This window comes from Lissotriton helveticus, chromosome 5_1, assembly GCF_964261635.1.
Source record: "Lissotriton helveticus chromosome 5_1, aLisHel1.1, whole genome shotgun sequence".
Classification (NCBI taxonomy): Eukaryota; Metazoa; Chordata; class Amphibia; order Caudata; family Salamandridae; genus Lissotriton; species Lissotriton helveticus.
The window spans coordinates 405,442,196-405,459,663 of NC_136065.1; the positions used below are offsets into that span (position 1 = coordinate 405,442,196).

Sequence of the window (17,468 nt, forward strand, 5' to 3'; positions counted from 1 at the left end):
AAAGTTTATTAAAAAACAACATTCAGTAAAGTTTGTGATAAGTCAGTCATGTTCTCATTCGTCCCACATATGAAGTAATCGAAGTGTTATTTTTGTAAAAAGCACAGCAACCAAAAGAAACATTAGTACTGCACCCATAATGCATATCATCAAAGAAACAAACATAAACATTACATGAGTCCATGGGACCCCACTGAGGTCAGTAGATGTTCTTGCAAAACTGAAGCATACACAAAAGTGGTGGATGGAATGCTTGTCTTTATCTCACCCACCGGTAATTACTGGATCCCTGTCCATCATGATTTTCCACCCCATGCCGCCTCACTGTGGACCAAGCCATTTGCAAATCAGTCTTTACTTTGCTCCAATGCGAACATTCCAGCCTGATCTGCCAAGCGGGATCCTCCCAGAACGAATTCTTCCATGTGATACCTGAGTGACAAAGGGATAGAGTATGAGAGGCAAAGGGCAATGCTTTGACAGAGAAGATACGGTGCACCGGGTCAGCAACTCTCCACAGAAAACAGCCACCATATACTTCTCGTGCTACTACACTCTCTCTTTGCTCTTTGGCTCTGCTACCCTACCCAGTCCCTTGTACACCCTCTCACTTGAATCATGGCCTGATTTAAAGCCTGGTCAGGATAGGGAGTGCTGGGTGGTAGGCCTGAGAATCTCCGAAGATGTAGATGCTTCTTCTAGAGGAAGTGCACATAAGAAATTCACAATGCAAAAAGATGATGGAGAGCACACAGATGAGCAGGGAGACTGGGAGCTACAACCTTTCTTTGACTTGTGACAGCATGCCACAGACTCTCCATGTCTATGTGACTCCCACTCAGCTCTTACAAGTGCCCCGGTGGTAGGTGCAGGTGGAGGCAGGCCATTTTTTTAAGGATGCCAATAATCGCCTAATGTTCCTGTTGGGTGGATCCATGGAGTCTCAGGTGGGTCAATACAGTGTCAGCCACTGGACCTGTGGCAAGCCCCACAAGCTAACAGTGTGGCAGTGATAGCAGCTATCTTCACTCATTGACTCAGGTTAACACATGCATACTGCCAAGCAACATGCATGCCCCTGTTCCCTTATCACCAAAGAAAATGTGTGAAGTTGAGTGGTGGGCATGGGGTAATGAATGTGCAATACATCTACTATAACACAATGGGCCTGAGTCACAAAGGTAACTTACACTTTTGATTAAGGTTACAAGTTTAACTAAGAATACAACTTTTTGGTATTCACAAACTCTGAGAGTAAGTTACTACTCAAAGAAAACAGTAGTAAGTCCAGTATTACCTATGGCCAACCACTGATACTGCAACACCCTACCATAGAAAATAATGGACGTTGCAGTACCAGTGGTTGGCCATGTGTAGTGCTGGACTTACTATAAAAGTGTTAGAGAGGTGACTGCCAGCTGTGATTGCACCAGAGGCTGAGGGCATGCAAGAGGACATATCGGTAGCATATTTCTTGATGTCATGTGTAGTACAAATCTGTTGGTACATGGTGGAAGCTATTAGTAAAGGTGGGAGCCTCAAGGTATTTTTGGTCCTTTTCTTGTATAGCAGCACGTTGCCCCAGGAATGTTAACCACAGTCTGATTCAAAATGGCTGCCTGAGCATCATTGTTTAGCTCTTGCAGGTCTTTAGTGGGCCAGGGGTGAGGCTGAATGCTGGGAAAGGGAAATCCTCCAACCTCGATTGATGGAATACCTCACTATCAGCAATGCATGTGCTACCAATTAATTCGGAATCATTGAGGCATGAATTGTACTAGAGTAATATAAAAATGCTGTAATCTCCAAAACCTAGTGGCAGTGTGATTTCCTTTCCACCATCTGATTAATTTCCACTGTAGGATTCCTCACCAACAGATTTGCATTGTCGTGTGAAGGAAGGGTGTAATTCCTCCTTATCAATGGAAATTATACTTATTGAGACATTCACACGGCCACTGCTTTTCACAGTACCCCCCTCATCAGACCACAAAGTGTACCCTTGTTCTTTAGATCTTCAAGCATAATACATTATAGGCCATATTTCTGGCAGGGTGGCATCACATTTGCAGCAAGCAAAACGGTACATGCGTGATGTAAACCTCTAAGTCAGATTTTTTAAGCCACACAAAGAAACTATGCATGGCTCAGAGTAGCTTAAAAAATCTGGTGTAACGCAATGCACTAGAAATCACTGCGTTGCATTCCTCTGCCCTAGGAATGCGTTCCATGGGCATTGCGTGGCTGTTCCCACATAACTCCCATGGATTTTGACGCATCCCCAGATTTACAAGAACATGTAAACCTGGGTATTCACCAACATCTTACACCTTCTCAGGGGAGGCGTAACAAGAAGAAATATCTCAATTTCTCATTGTTTCTTCCTCTTTCTGTGTGTGCTGTATTCTGTGTTAGGCTGACTAAAGGGTGCAAGGGAAATTACAGGAATGAGCCATATTGTGTTAAATATGGCTCATTCTTGTCCTTTCCCTGTCACGCAGCGCAGGAAGGTGACTTACTGCCTGCACTACATCACAAGTTTATAAATGAGTCCCACAATTATTCTTGCTTATATACCATTTATTTTACTTCCAGAGCCTATGTGTCTTTGTTTATGAGACATCTATGTGAACCTGGCGCGGATGGAGCAGAAACATTTGCGGATGGAGTTCCAAGGGAAGGTCTATCTCGGCAGCATGTGCTCACCAGGATTGGTGTAATGTCACTGGTTCGGAAGAAGGTGGGTGAGTAAAAGTTTACACACAGTGTTTCAGGTATTCCAAGTTTATGTATGATTCTGGTATAGAAGAATCTCATGCTAAAAACCATGAAATAGTGAGTGTAATTGTAATTCATTTAAATAAACTGTACATAACTCTATCATAATATCTTTCCATGCATCTCTTTACCTATTCGTGAGCAACATAGGTAAAATGCAAATGCAACTTATTTATTAAGCCACTTGTTTTCTTCAGAGTTTTCCCTTTCAGTTTTGTCCTCTTCCAAACAGATATCTTTCGTGGTTCTGAAGTGCTGTGTTACTTCAAACTTACATTAGAAAGTTTTGTTCTCTTATGCAATAAACATTTGTTCCAGTTGGTGCCAGATTTCACCTAAGAGTTTTAAAAGAACAAAACAATACCAAGACTGACGGAAATTGGAAGAAAATGTATAATGGGAATGATACGAAAATGTTATTTTGGCAATTAATAGAAACAGTATCTAATCACATGAAGTGGGACATTGATGTTTCGGTTTTGGGAACAGATTGGGTGAAGTTGTTGACCAATTTATATAATGGACCCCAACCCCACCTGCAGGTTAGTGAAATATATTTTTTGAGAACATTTATTTTTTTGCTACAGTATTGGTTGCAAGAATTAAGAAAGCAACTTTAAGATAGAAAGCTAGTTTAACAGTTCGTCCTGATGGGATCCATTCCACCCTACTGTTGCTTCACTTGCTATGGAGCAATGATGAACAATTTACTTACCTTAGGTAACATTCTTACTAGTAGAGACTTTATCTAACCGTAGATTACTCACATTTCCCTGGCATCAGACTGGATCCAGAAACTTTTTCAGCAGTACCTCTGCATGGCGGTAGGTGACACTGTGCTCCACCATGATGACACCGTTCCACTCCAGAAATGAAATAGGGCACCACTCCCATTAGTTGATGTCAGTTGCTTTTGAGACTGTCTGTGCTCTCAGACGCAAAACCTTTGACCAGTTTGCAAATTCCTAGACTTGAAATCCTATTTATTGGTAAAGTCTAATTCACAGAGGATGAGAGGGGCGGTGAGTAATCTGTTCTTAAATAAAGTCTCTACCAGAATGAGCATTAGTAAATGTAAGTAACTTGTCCTCTGATAGAGACTTCTATAAGCAGATTCTTCAACAATTGAAGAGATACAGAGCAGTACCAATTAGGAAGTGGCTCAGTGAATTGGCTCAGACCAAAAGGTTTCTGTAGGACTGAGCGGACGAAATGCCCCTCTCAACTAATCTGTCTGTCCTGATAGTAGTGCCTCGTGCTGTGTGGAGCGATGCCCACATGGCTGCCTGGCAGTTGTCCGGGACATGAACTCCGCTTGCCAACACAGTGGTGGCATTTGGCCTTGGCTGAAAGAGCCTGCAGACCTTCTGAAGGCTGCTTTTTGGCCACTGCATAAGAGATCTTGATGCAGAGTGCGTTTCAACAAGAGATGATCCTCTTCCACACTGCTTTACCTTTTTATGCCCCAGTGAACCTCATAAAAAGCAAATGTCCCATCCAGTGTCCTTTGGTGTGATTGATGTAAATGCTCAGCACTCTTATGGAGTCCAAGCAATGGAGTCTCTGCTACTCCTTATAGGTGTGAGGCAGATCATAGAATATCAGCAGGCTGATGGTTTGGCCAACGTGGAATGGCATTAGAACTTTAGGCAATAAGGATGCACGCATCTGCAGAACCAGCTTGTATGGGAAGAAGATGGTATAGAGAGCGTGCAGCTTGCGCACTCACCCTGCCGATGTTATGGCAACAAGGAACACTGTCTTGAGGGTAAGAAGACACAAAGGACAGTAGTGAAGCCGCTTAACCCCTTGGAATTACCGCCGCGGCGCTAGGGGGGAGCGGGGCCTGTGCAGCGCGACATGCTGGTGACGGAACCACTCCGTCACCAGCAACGGGTGGGCTGTGCTAATGACGGAGTGGATCCGTCATGGCCCCGCCCGCATAACAGAACGCGCCGCGCAGGCGCGAAATCAAAGCCGCGCAGGCGCGGCGGCCGGGCCGTGACGGAACCACTCCGTCATTAGCACAGCCCACCCGTGACTGGTGACGGAGTGGTTCCGTCACCAGCATAGAAGGGGTTAAAGGAAGTACACATAAAATATGCGAGGAGCAAGTTAAGATCCCATTGTGGCATGAAAAAAGGAGAGGAAGGAAACAAGTGTTGAAGACCTTCCAAAACATGCATCACAACCAGCGATTTAAGCAATGAGGACTGGTCAGCCAACCGCAAAAAGGCCAAAAGAGATGAAAGGTATCCCTTAACTGTGCCCAAAGAAAAGCCTTGCTGGGCAAGAGACAAACAGAATGTGAGATAACTTGTGCTGGAGGGGGTCATTCTGGCATGTGCTGCACCAAACCACAAATGTGTCCCAATGACAGACACAGTTTTTGTCTAAGGGCACCTGGCTGATAAGATGGCATCAACCACCTCCAGAGGAAGGTGTTCAGATGTTGCCGCTCAATCTCCAAGCATAAAGATGGCGATTGCGCAGGCCAGGTGCAGAACCCAGACCCATTGCTGTGGGGCAGCCTGATTGGAGGACAGATGCTCCAGCATAGTATCTCTGGATACCATACCCTCCCTGCCCAATCCAGAGCTACTAGGATGACTTGGGCCGAGCGGTCCTGATCTCTGGCCATAAGAGGATGGGCAGGAAGGCGTACAGGAGTCCTGAGTTCCACTCTAGACAGAATTCATCTCTTAGTGCCTTTAAACTCCAGGGTACAGAACTGCTGACCATTGCATGTTCTCTGCGATGGTGAATAGATCAAGCCAAGGTTCTCCTCATTAGCTAAAGGGACCTTGCGCCACCTCCAGATGTAACTGCCACTGAAAATCCACTAGGCATCAACAGCCAAGCTTGTCCACTCAAAGATCCTGCCAGGTGGCACAAGATGATGGACGGAATGTTGCACATTGGCAAAACATTCACCCCCAGTCACAGATCTGGGTTTAATCCATCGTTATTTTGCCTCATGGGAACAGTCCAGCCCGAACTGCCAAACCATGTCTTCCCTGGACCGGAATCAAGCATCCTAGGACCGGTTTCTGGCTATCAGCCGCCATCAGCCAGAATAGCTTGACTCCAGTGGTGTAGTGAGCACTGGTCCCACGTCTGGACATACCCTTCCCATATAGGGCGAACAGCAAAACACACCAGATGATGGACGTTGATGCTGTTCGCCCTATGTGGGAAGGGTATGCCCAGACATGGGTCCCGTGCTCACTACGCCACTGGAGTCAAGCTATCCTGGCTGATGACGGCTGATAGCCAGAAACCAGTCCTAGGATGCTTGATTCTGGTCCAGGGAAGTCATGGCTTTGCTGTTCGGGCTGGACTGTTCCCATAAGGCACAGGGTCAAGACTGATTTGCATATGGCCATGTCTGGACTGGGGTGGCGTGGTGAGCAAAATAACGGTGGATTAAACCCAGATCTGTGACTGGGGGAGAATGTTTTGCCAATGTGCAACATTCCGTCCATCATCTTGTGTGTTTTGTTGTTCGCCCTATGTGGGAAGGGTATGCCCAGACGTGGGTCCTGTGCTCACTACTCCACTGGAGTCAAGCTATCCTGGATGATGACGGCTGATAGCCAGAAACCGGTCCTAGGATGCTTGATTCCGGTCCATTGAAGTCATGGCTTGGCAGTTCGGGCTGGACTGTTCCCATGAGGCACAGTGTCAAGACTGATTTGCATATGGCCATGTCTGAACTGGGGTGGCATGGTGAGCAAAATAACAATGGATTAAACCCAGATCTGTGACTGGGGGTGAATGTTTTGCCAATGTACAACATTCCGTCCATCATCTTGTATGTTTTGCTGTTCGTCCTATGTGGGAAGGGTATGCCCAGATGTGGGTCCCATGCTCACTACGCCACTAGAGTCAAGCTATCCTGGCTGATGACGGCTGATAGCCAGAAACCAGTTCTAGGATGCTTGATTCCGGTCCAGGGAAGTCATGGCCTTGCAGTTCGGGCTGGACTGTTCCCATGAGGCACAGGGTCAAGACTGATTTGCATATGGCCATGTCTGAACTGGGGTGGCATGGTGAGCAAAGTAACAATATATTAAACCCAGATCTGTGACTGGGGGTGAATGTTTTGCCAATATGCAACATTCCGTCCATCATCTTGTGTGTTTTGCTGTTCGCCCTATGTGGGAAGGGTATGCCCAGACGTGGGTCCCGTGCTCACTATGCCACTGGAGTCAAGCTATCCTGGCTGATGACAGCTGATAGACAGAAACCGGTCCTAGGATGCTTGATTCCGGTCCAGGGAAGTCATGGCTTGACAGATCGGGCTGGACTGTTCCCATGAGGCACAGGGTCAAAATTGATTTGCATATGGCCATATCTGAACTGTGGTGGCGTGGTGAGCAAAATAACGATGGATTAAACCCAGATCTGTGACTGCGGGGAATGTTTTGCCAATGTGCAACATTCCGTCCATCATCTTGTGTGTTTTGCGGGCCTGAAGGACAGTCATATAGCATCTTGCAGGTCTAACGCCACCAGCCAGTCTCCAAGGTGTAGGGCAACCAAGACCTAGTCCAATGTAAGCATCTTCAATTATTCCTTCTGAAGGAAGGCGTTAAGATGGTGCAGGTCTAACATAGGATAATGGCCTCCGTCCTTGTTGGCACCAGAAAGTTTGCATGATCTACTTCTGGTGCAGGCCACCTCTCAATAGCCCCTTTGGCCAAATGAGCTTGCACTTCCTGACATAAGACGTACAGATGGTCCTCCGTGAGTCACTCTGGCTGCTGTGGAAGGTGTGATGGAGTGGTAATGAAAAGCCAGGTGTACCACTTTCGGACTATATACCGAAGTTATGATCTGCCAACTCATCAAGAATTGTCAGATTCTGCTGCCAACCGGGTGGCTGTGCTCCACTAAGGTCATGCTAAAGGGGTTTTGCAGCTGAAACTGCCAGAGGTGGGGAGCTAGCAGTGGACTGAGTGGCTCACTGACCCTGACCATTGAAGCGATGGACCGCTGAACTGCTGTGCACCTTGCTGAGGCTGAATTGGCTAATTGGTTACCTCTGCAAAGCCGTAAAAGAAATGGTTGGGCTGATGCCATTTGCGAGGTGGGCAGATTAGCCCAGGGAGCATGCTGTAACCCTGTTCTCCTTGAACCGCTTGAGAGCAGAATCTCCCTTTTCTCCGAACAGGTGAATCCCGTCAAACGGCATGTCTTTAAGGGATGATTGGACATCGTCTAAAAAATCGGCTGACCTCAGCCTGGCATGGCAGCAAACAGCGATGCAGGTGCCAATGGCATGCCCAGTGAAACTGATGGTGTCGAAGCCAGAACAAATTGTGAACTTGGCCGCATCATGATAGTCCTGTATGGCTTAAGTTAAGACAGGTCAGAGGTCTTCCAGGACACCTGGGAGGGCTTGAGACACCAAATCCCAAAGAGCAAGGATCTAGTGACCCAGGAGGCTGTGGTCCTTTATGGAGATGAGGGCCAAGTTTGTGGAATTATATACCATCTTCCCAAGGCTCTTCACTTTTTTTAACTCCCTATTGGGGGGTAGTCAGAAAGATATTTGGGTTCATCTGAATTGTAGACATCTGCACCACCAAGCTTTAAGCAGAGCGGTACTGAGACAAAAAGGCAGAGTCACCCAGGATAGTGTGGTGGCATATTGCAATTTGGCGATGGACTGGGGGTGCCAGAGCAAAGTTTGTCCCAAGCCCCTATGAGGGTATCTGTAAGTGCTCATTGAAGGGCAAGAAGAGCTCAGTAAATGTTTGACCCTGCTGGAACACCCCCGTCATGACATTGGTTTTGACCTCTGAGCTGGAGGTCTTCTTCTTCTCACCTACACATGACAATTACATGAGATGCACTCTCATCTGGGCAGGGACTAGTGGAGAGAGGAGTCCGGACTCATGGGAAGTGTCAAGGACACTGGTGTCTTGGAGGTCATCATACCAATTTAAGTCAAATATGGACTAGCTGCTTTAAAACTGGTCCATGTTTTACAGTGCAAGTGGCAGCTTACCTCCACTTTCGAGAAGGGAGAGAGATCCCCCTTGCAGGTGGGTTCAGTCATTAACTGCAACCACCTGCAGGGGGATCTCTGGGGGGGTCAATGAAGCTTCTGTCCCCCATCCAGAGGGCTGTCCTCAGGTGGCACACTGACAGTGCGCCACATTTTTGTGGCGCTATTTCAGTATGCCTTCTGATGGCTTATTGCCTTCTAGCCAGCATCTATAATACAGCGAAGGTGCAGAGACAAAGAGAGTCCCTCTTTGCATGGGGTCATGTCCCATAGAAATGAGGGAACTCCCTCTCGAAATAGCACTGACTTCAAATGTGCGGCAGCAGTGTCAGTATTACAAAAGGGGCTACACGAGCGCCTGCAGCCCCTTCTATAATACCAAAGTGCCCTGGGGGAGCACAAAGTGGGTGCCAATGCTTGTTGCACACCAGGGCACTTCTTGTAAAATGGCCCTAGAACTCTTTTGTACATCCGGAAACCAACAGAGAACATTGTTTTTTTATATCTGTTGTTCAGCATTCAGAATCATTAAACCTATCAGATTGTCTGGAGGTTTTATGGGAATGCGCAACAAAACTATTTTTTTCATGACAGCCGTGTTTAAAATACGATTGGAGTTTATCCGCTGGTTAACAATAACTTAAAAAAATGGGATTTCATCTGCATAGAGTTAGAGTGCAAACTTGTTTTGCTACTTATATCTATGTAGTTTATCACTTCTGTCAACCAATCTGCTTCTTTCTTGAACTCTATGCATGTCTTCTTAGATAAATTCAATATATCCAATTTCAGTTTCATTTCTCTGTAGTTGTCTGTCCGTTTATTTGGGCAATCGTTCTGCTGCTACTGAGAAATCATTTTTGCCAGTTACTTCACTCAATCTTTCTTTATTATCTGGCCAAAAAATACTTGAACTGGGTCGTTGGAACTATGCAACAGATGAAGACTATATACTATTGGAAGTATTGCAAAGAAAGATAAATTATACTGCTTATAAAGCGATCCAAGGCAATTATTTTCTGGCTAATTCTAATTGTTTGGGCACACAAACAAAAAGGATACCAATGCTATGGAAAAGACTTAAGGATTCATTTAAGAGCCCTTTGCGTCACTTTTTGTGACGCTGCAGCGGTGTAAAAATTGCACCACATTGCGGTACATTATACATGCGTCAGGTATAATGTATGCAGGCTGGGCGATTCCCCCTCAAAAAAGGGTCATAGAAGTGGCACAGTCAAATCTATGAGATTTCACTGAGCCACTTCTAGGATGCCACTGCGTCAAAATCTTATGCTTGCCTCACAGCGGGCGTAAGACTGACACATGCGCATTTAACGTAGGACTCTCCCATGTGTCATCACCCATTACTGGAGTTGCATCACTTTTGTGACACACTCCAGCAATGTGTCATTACTGCGCCTACAGGTGCGTCAGAAATACTGACATATCTGTAAATCCTTGCGACATGGCGCATCCATGGTGTCGCAAGGAGGGCACACATAAAAGTGTTACATCGCTGTTTTCACGCAGGGATGCAACACTTTTCATGAATGAGGCCCTTAGGCTTCATATGTAAAATGATATCCATGAACAACTCATGTAGCTCAAAAATATAGTGATGCCTTTTGAATAGCTACATCTAAGAGGAAAATAGTTTGTGTAAAATATGTAGTGTTTCACTAAGTGGACTAAAATACAAGCCTTTATATACACACTTCATGTAATGAAAAGTGAGCCTCTTTTGATTTTTTTTAAAATGCTGCTAGTTTCAGGCTTACCTAATGCTCGTGCAATATGACCTCTCGAATTACCTCTCTCCATTAAGAAATTTACATCTCTCACTGCGAGACATTTTAGAATTCGAGATTCCTGACAGTAACAAGAGATACAGGAGCATATTAACTAATGCTGCATGCAGTGGCCGCCCTCCTGCAGGTAAAAGTAGGGGAAGTGTGTCGATGACTTGTTGTTCCTGGGTAAGGGGGGGGGGGTTGGCTGCTGACGTACAACTTGTTCTTAAGGCTGGGGATGGTTGTAGTCGACAAACACGACTCTGCAGCCCTGAAAAACAGTGCTGTCCCAGGCAGACCCCCCCCCCCCATAGCTATGCCACAGGTTGCATGCAACGCAGGACAGCAAGCAAAGTTTCTGCGCTGCGTTGGGTAATACGGAGAGAGCAGCGATCCACCATGTCTACTAAGATGTGGCACACTTCTGCTCCCTCCAGGCACTAGTGTACTCTGTGCTACCTAGCTTCAATGTACGCACCCATGCACCATGCTGCAAGGCTGACTGTGTTTAGGGCAGGACTGTTTTTATGCAGGAAGGATTTGAACCCACATAATTGATCAAAATCTAAAACTCTTGGAAATCTTATGGTTCTTCTACCACCCCAATATCATATTTAGCTTCAGAAAGCTCTACTCTATGTTTACACGTTTTCTATTTACACAAATCAATACTCATTGGTTATTTATCTTGGTTTTCTCTGTTTTGCTATAGGTGGTTTGCAAATGTATTTTTCTTTACTTACATTTACTGATTTCGTTATGCTTCACTGTTTGCTTGTTGAAAATGGAGGAGCGTGCCCCATTTATGCCTGAATTCTCTCAGATTGTACTTCTCTGAGGACAATCTACTTATTTAACAGTTGTTCTTGCACCAGCAAAGGGTCAAGCTCATCTCTTTGCTCGCAACATTCATTTCCTTTTATCTTAAAATATCTCTGCTCTCATTTGTGTCTGCCACTTACTCTTTCGTCCAGACAGCATCTTCTGCAATCTCGAATTGTTATTTGTTGGAGAAGGAGGATTGCCACTAATTTTATCACATTTAATTTATTGTTAACTTTTCAAGTGTATTTCCTGTGTAAGGAGCACTTGATATTAATTCTATCCTCCCCCCATATGTAGAGATTCTATTTAGCATTCCCTACTTTGCACCCATTTCTCCTGCACAAAGAATACTGCATGCCATGGTTCTAAGAGGGGACACACATTGGTCTCATTGAAGACCAGGGCTACACATCCAATATTTGAAACCGTCCTTTGGGAATAGTAAGTGTCACTAAGAGAGTAGGTACGGGGAGACCAATCTCTTGAGGGCTTTAGGGTCCCTGAGAATGTTGAGGGTCCCTACATGCATGGGTGAAGTGAGGAAACCCACTTGGGGGTCTTGAGGATCCCACTTCATTTGAAAGAAGGATTTTTGCAACACACACTCTCATAGCAAGTGGTAACACTGCATCTCCATTAATTATGTGCTGCACACTCTGCTGTGTAAACACTTAGGGGCATATTTATGAGTTCTGGCGCATCTCTGCAAATCAGTAGGGATGCGCCAGAACAAATGCGTCCGCAAAACTAACCTTGCGTCACGGCGGATGCGCCGCATTTACAGTGCGGCGCGCCGTGGCGCAAGGGTAGGCAGATGCGTGACGCATCTCGTGACGTTAGGGCGGCGCATCGCTGGAGTCGCGTCGCAAGCGCGATGTGACTCCAGCAATGCTCAGACGTGCCCTATACTTAACGTGCTGCGTCAGTCCTTAGGCCTGCTTGAAGCAGGCATAAGGAATTGACGTAGCAGCGTCGCACAAGTGCCTGCGTGAAATCTTGTAGATTTCACACAGGCACTTTTGCGAGGCTCACCTGCCCCGGAACGCCCACCCTGTGCCAGAACGCCCACATGTGGTTCAGGGCTTTACAACGTGACGCATCTGCCTAGATGCGTCACGTTGTAAATGGGTCCCAGGGATGCGCCACATTTACACCGCCGTTGCGTGACGCAACAGCGGCGTAAACGTGGCGCAAGTGCCTTGTAAATCTGCCTCTTAGTGAGTTGTGGGCCCCTGTGCAGCAGGCCACAGTTTTGTCTGTAACGTGAGGCTGGTGTGTTTGTGAAGTGTGCTGTTGCTTCACTCATGCTCATCCTCAAACTAGTGTTGCATCACTTTACTAAATGCAATCCCAGGATGCTATGGGTGTCCTTGAAATACAAAGGGTCAATCAGTACAAGGGAACCTATCTTTATTCTTGTTTTGCATACTTATGAGATTGGTTTGGTTCGGTGGATACTAGAATTAGTTATACATTTGTACTGTAGACATGTCTAAGTGTATCTGGCCTCAGAGGATTAGCAAATGAGAGGGAATCCTACAAACTCGTGTCGAGGTGGTCAAATATATGGAGAGAAATAATCGCCATAAGCGACCTAAAAAATGTACATGGTCTTCGAGAATGTGGTGGAGGAGAGGAAGGTAATTTAAATTCCAAACAAGAAGTAATTTTGTATTTCCTTGATGCAGTATGTTTTCAGGAACTGGTTTCCAGCACAGGTTCGCGCGAGACAAATAAGTGATCACGAGACATTGAAATAACACAATCATCCTCTAGATGGCAGCAAAGGATAACGTGTATCTACACGGCGCATATACCATACTAATCCTAGGACTCCTCGTTGAAAAAACGGGGTTTACTAAGAGTGTTAACATATCATCACACAGTTTTGTGTTTTTATGTAGTGTTAGATTCTCAATTCATGCAATTCCGTCAAATATTATAATTTTCATCTCTTAAGAAACAACTTTCAATGGTTAGATGCAATTAAATACGAAAAAAACAATCATTTTGTAATTACGTTTTGCCTGTATTTTTTCTTTAAATATATTTTTCATTATAATAAACACTGCCAATTTGCTCAGCCATAGCTTAAATAAGAGCAGGCCTTTAGGTAGACAAACACCAGCGCCTTGGTGCGTGTGAAGCAATCCCGAAATGACTGGAGCAACCACGGTAGTACTGAAGTTGCAGTTGCACCAGAATTGCCAGGCAATTGCATATAAAGTTAAGAATGTTATCCCAGAACTGCTGTAGATAAGCACAGGTACAAATCATATGACTCCAATTTCCTGCCTCCTCCTACCTTGGGCAAATCCCTGGAATGGCTGGATTTTGCTTGTGTAGTAAACGAGCCACTGCACATATAGAGGCTTATTTATGAGCCACTTCCGCAACGGTGCGTCACGTTGCACCGACGGCTCAACCTGCTGCATGAAATTTAAAAGCACACGTAAAGCCATCTTGGTGGCTTTAGTTGTGCTCATAAATTTCGCCCCATTTCACGCAACACATTGCGTGTTAGGGGTGTGACATGGGTGCTGCTGTGGGTGTTTCCACGCAACACCCATGTCCACTGATGCATTTGCAGATTTACGAGCAATCGTGAACCTGGAAATGCGTCAGGGTGAGGCTCAATGAGGAGAAATGTTTTAATACTCCTCGTTTTTTTCCTCTATCAATGCGTGCTGCATTCTACAGCATGCATTGGAAGAAGAGAGGCAATCACCTCAAGTGATTGTTTATGTGCAGGAAGGTGCCCCTTCCTGCACAAAAAGAATCTCCCCACGACGCAGGTTTCACCGGCGCATGGCAACAGTTTGTGCGCCAGTGTAGGGAAAGGCACAGAGATGCAACATGTTACTGTAAGTATGTCGCATCCCTGTGCCTCGAAACCTATGCAGCATGGCACAGCAAAATAACTTGCAGCATCGAACTGCGTTAGTTTCCCGTAAATAAGTTGCAAAATAAGTTGCATGATTCCCTTCTTTTGTAATTTGCTCCACGCAACGCTGCGAAGCTACACTTGCATGGCTCTTTCCAGGTTGTAGATTTTTCGGGGGTTATATTGGGAAACTAATGCTGCGCGGTGCCGCAAGTTATTTTGCTGCACCACGCTGCGTTAGTTTCAAGGCACAGCGTTGCAACATATTTACAGCAACATGTAACATCTCTGTCCTTTATCTGCTCTGGCGCAGAACTGCGCTTCTAGCTAAAAAGTGTTAGGAATTAGACATCCCTGTCAGAAGTTATTTGCAGTTGCATGAACTCTGATCACTGAAAGAGCAGACACAAACAGTAATCGGTTTTATAATCATTACTTATTTATTATGTATTATCATCACATAATTTCTGTGCATAAAAATGATAAGAACTATTTTAATGATTTTTCAGCAGCTATTATATCAAATAAAGCAATTTTAGGAAAACCGAAAACCTTTTATATTGCACACCCCTACTATCAGTAGCAATTAGCCTAAACACTACATAATTTGACACCTATAACATTGTCAGCATCTCAGTTGTAGTATCAGTTGAATAATTAGTAGAGCCTTCTCTCACAATCTTATGCCAAGCAATGCATTATCCTCACATATCTCTTGAAAACTCTCAGATTTGAAGTTGAATCTCAGATATCTGGCATTCCACCCCATCCCTCCCCTGCCCCAAGCCACCAGTCTTCTTGTCTGCCCCTTCTTAATTCTTGGATCTCTTTATACATTTCTCCCCAATTATTCTCTATAACGAGGGGAGGGGAAGTGGTGTGTTCAGCTCCTCATTATTATGTGAACAATGCCTCAGTTAGACAGGGCCGTTTCTAGGTGTTTTGCCACCCTAGACGAGAATTGAAAAATGCCGCCCCCTCCCTTTTTCTACCATCACTCTCTCCCCCGTCATACAGGCTAGAATAAATGCATTAGATATAAAATAACTTGTATGATATAATCTGCCTACCCTGCTGGCAATACCCTTGGCATGATTTTCTTCTGAGCTGCCACCTGTCTGCCCTGTTACCGCTGAGAACTGACTGTACATCACATAGCAGTCTGTCTTCTTCTCACTGACTGTAAAGCTGTGTTAGTAGCCACTCGCACCTGGGTCAGGTGATTGATTGTGAGAGCCACTGTGGTGCTTGCCAACATAACTTCTCAGTGCGCCAAGTATCAGAGTCAGCAGAGCTTCAAACTGCGAGTGGGGTGATGGTGCCACCAGCAGGGTTTAGCGCAGGTAGTGGGTGGCATGCAGGACCAGACCAGGACGCACTGCTCAGTAATACAGCTTGTGGGTTAGGATGTGACTCGTTTTAGAGGTCCTTGTTGCTCAAATGGGTGTCATTTCTGTAATTTATATATTTTTGTTGTTTTTATTGCTAGACTTTGCTCGTGAAAAAGTGTCACTCATGTTCGTTGAAATGTCACTCATAATTACAATGAATTCAAGAAAATGTCAAACATAGCAATCTGAAACCTTGGCAGCTATTCCTCCAGCCTCGCTCACATGCAGGGAGATTCCATCACCTCACCTCACTTCAGTCACAGGCCGGAGGGAGGCCTGGACAACATGGGGCCGCCACCGCACACCCACCGCCATCTTATGATCTTTAGCCAGCCTGCCTGGCCTGCTACAACAAACAGACCCACCCCGCCCGTGCCACCATCCAAACCTCACTCAGACATTCTGCCTCCACCTCGTCCTCACCCCTCACAGTGCTGCTACCCCTACCCAGCTCTCACTCAGTGTTTTTCTTGCCAGTCCGGCTGTGACCGTGAGTGAGGACGAGCTCCGTAGTCTCGGAGATAATGATTCACTCACAGCAGGCCGCCGCCTCATTTGTATTTAACATTAGCAGGCCTAAGTGAACAACATTATTACATTTTTAGATAAATTGTATGCATCCGATTCATCCGAAATATATTTATTTGCGCAGCCAGCGGCCTTCACTGACTGCGCTGACTCACCGCTGCACAGCACTGCTCAAGTCAGTCACGTACGTCCCCACGACCACCACGGCTATGATGTTTGCAGGCAGGCTCGTGGTGCTGGCCTGGAGTGTGTCGGAGACAGTCAGGGATTAGAAGAGGGCCGGGAGTCGGGACCGGGCGGGACAACAAGACTGTGTGGCACTAGTGGCAGCCAGCAGCTGCAGTATTAATTATTTAATTCAGGTGGTTAATTCACGGCCATCACACAGGGGCCAGCCCAGCCAGGGGACACCAGAGCAGCGCGCCAGCCTACTGTGCCGACACACACAGTCCGTCCCCCGCGCGCGCCGAGAGAGATCGATGGTGGCACTGGTGCGCTGTACGCGTCACGCTCACGCGGCGTCACCGTCACTGGGCTGCCCTCCTTGGCTAAAGCACTGCTCACCGATTGGCCACAGATTTTGCCCAGGGCCGTCATTGGTAGCGCTATCCAGCGCTACAAGATTGACGGCCCTGGGGACCCATACTTAGCAGCACAGCACTAGTAGTAGTGTGTGTGTGTCCGTCCCGCTCCACACTCGCCACTACTCTAGGGTGCGCGCCGCTCCCGCCACTAATCTAGGGTGTGCGCTCGGTTCTAAAGTTTAAACTGCGCAAGCAGCAGGTGCGCTTGCAGTCAGTGCACTCCACTGCATGAATTTTTTTTGCCACAGCCCACAACACAATACCGCCCTCACCATTTTGCCGCCCTAGGCGGCCGCCTAGTCCTGCCTAGTGACAGAAACGGCCCTGCAGTTAGAGACAAACCCGAAATGCAGGCAGTTGTATTAAACCATGCTTCCTTCCACATCAGCACTGTGCTAGGCCGTACATCTACCTTACTGCATATAGCTTCCTAAACAGCAAAATGGACGAATTTCTCTTTGCTGCATTTCTGTTATTTGTGTTTGAGCTGCTAATTTCAACCCATTTAAAAAACAATATGGGGTCTAGCCAGCGCTATATAAAACTTTGCAAAACAAAAAAAATCTTGAACACTCTGTTAGCAAATATCGCAATGCCAATTATTAGTGTCCTAGTTCCTATGCCATTCGCATACACACACTAAAGGATTAGTGCAGTCATGTTTATCATACA

At 46.0% G+C, this 17,468-nt stretch overlaps 1 protein-coding gene across 1 annotated transcript in view; it reads left to right on the top strand.

The window, feature by feature from the left end:
* CHD5 (chromodomain helicase DNA binding protein 5) overlaps positions 1 to 17,468 on the top strand; it is a 1,012,157-nt gene that overhangs the window by 795,235 nt on the left and 199,454 nt on the right. Inside the window, exon 30 of the mRNA XM_078640953.1 lies at positions 2,596 to 2,740. Coding sequence (XP_078497079.1) covers positions 2,596 to 2,740 — 145 coding nt within the window. The remainder of the gene's footprint in view (positions 1 to 2,595; positions 2,741 to 17,468) is intronic.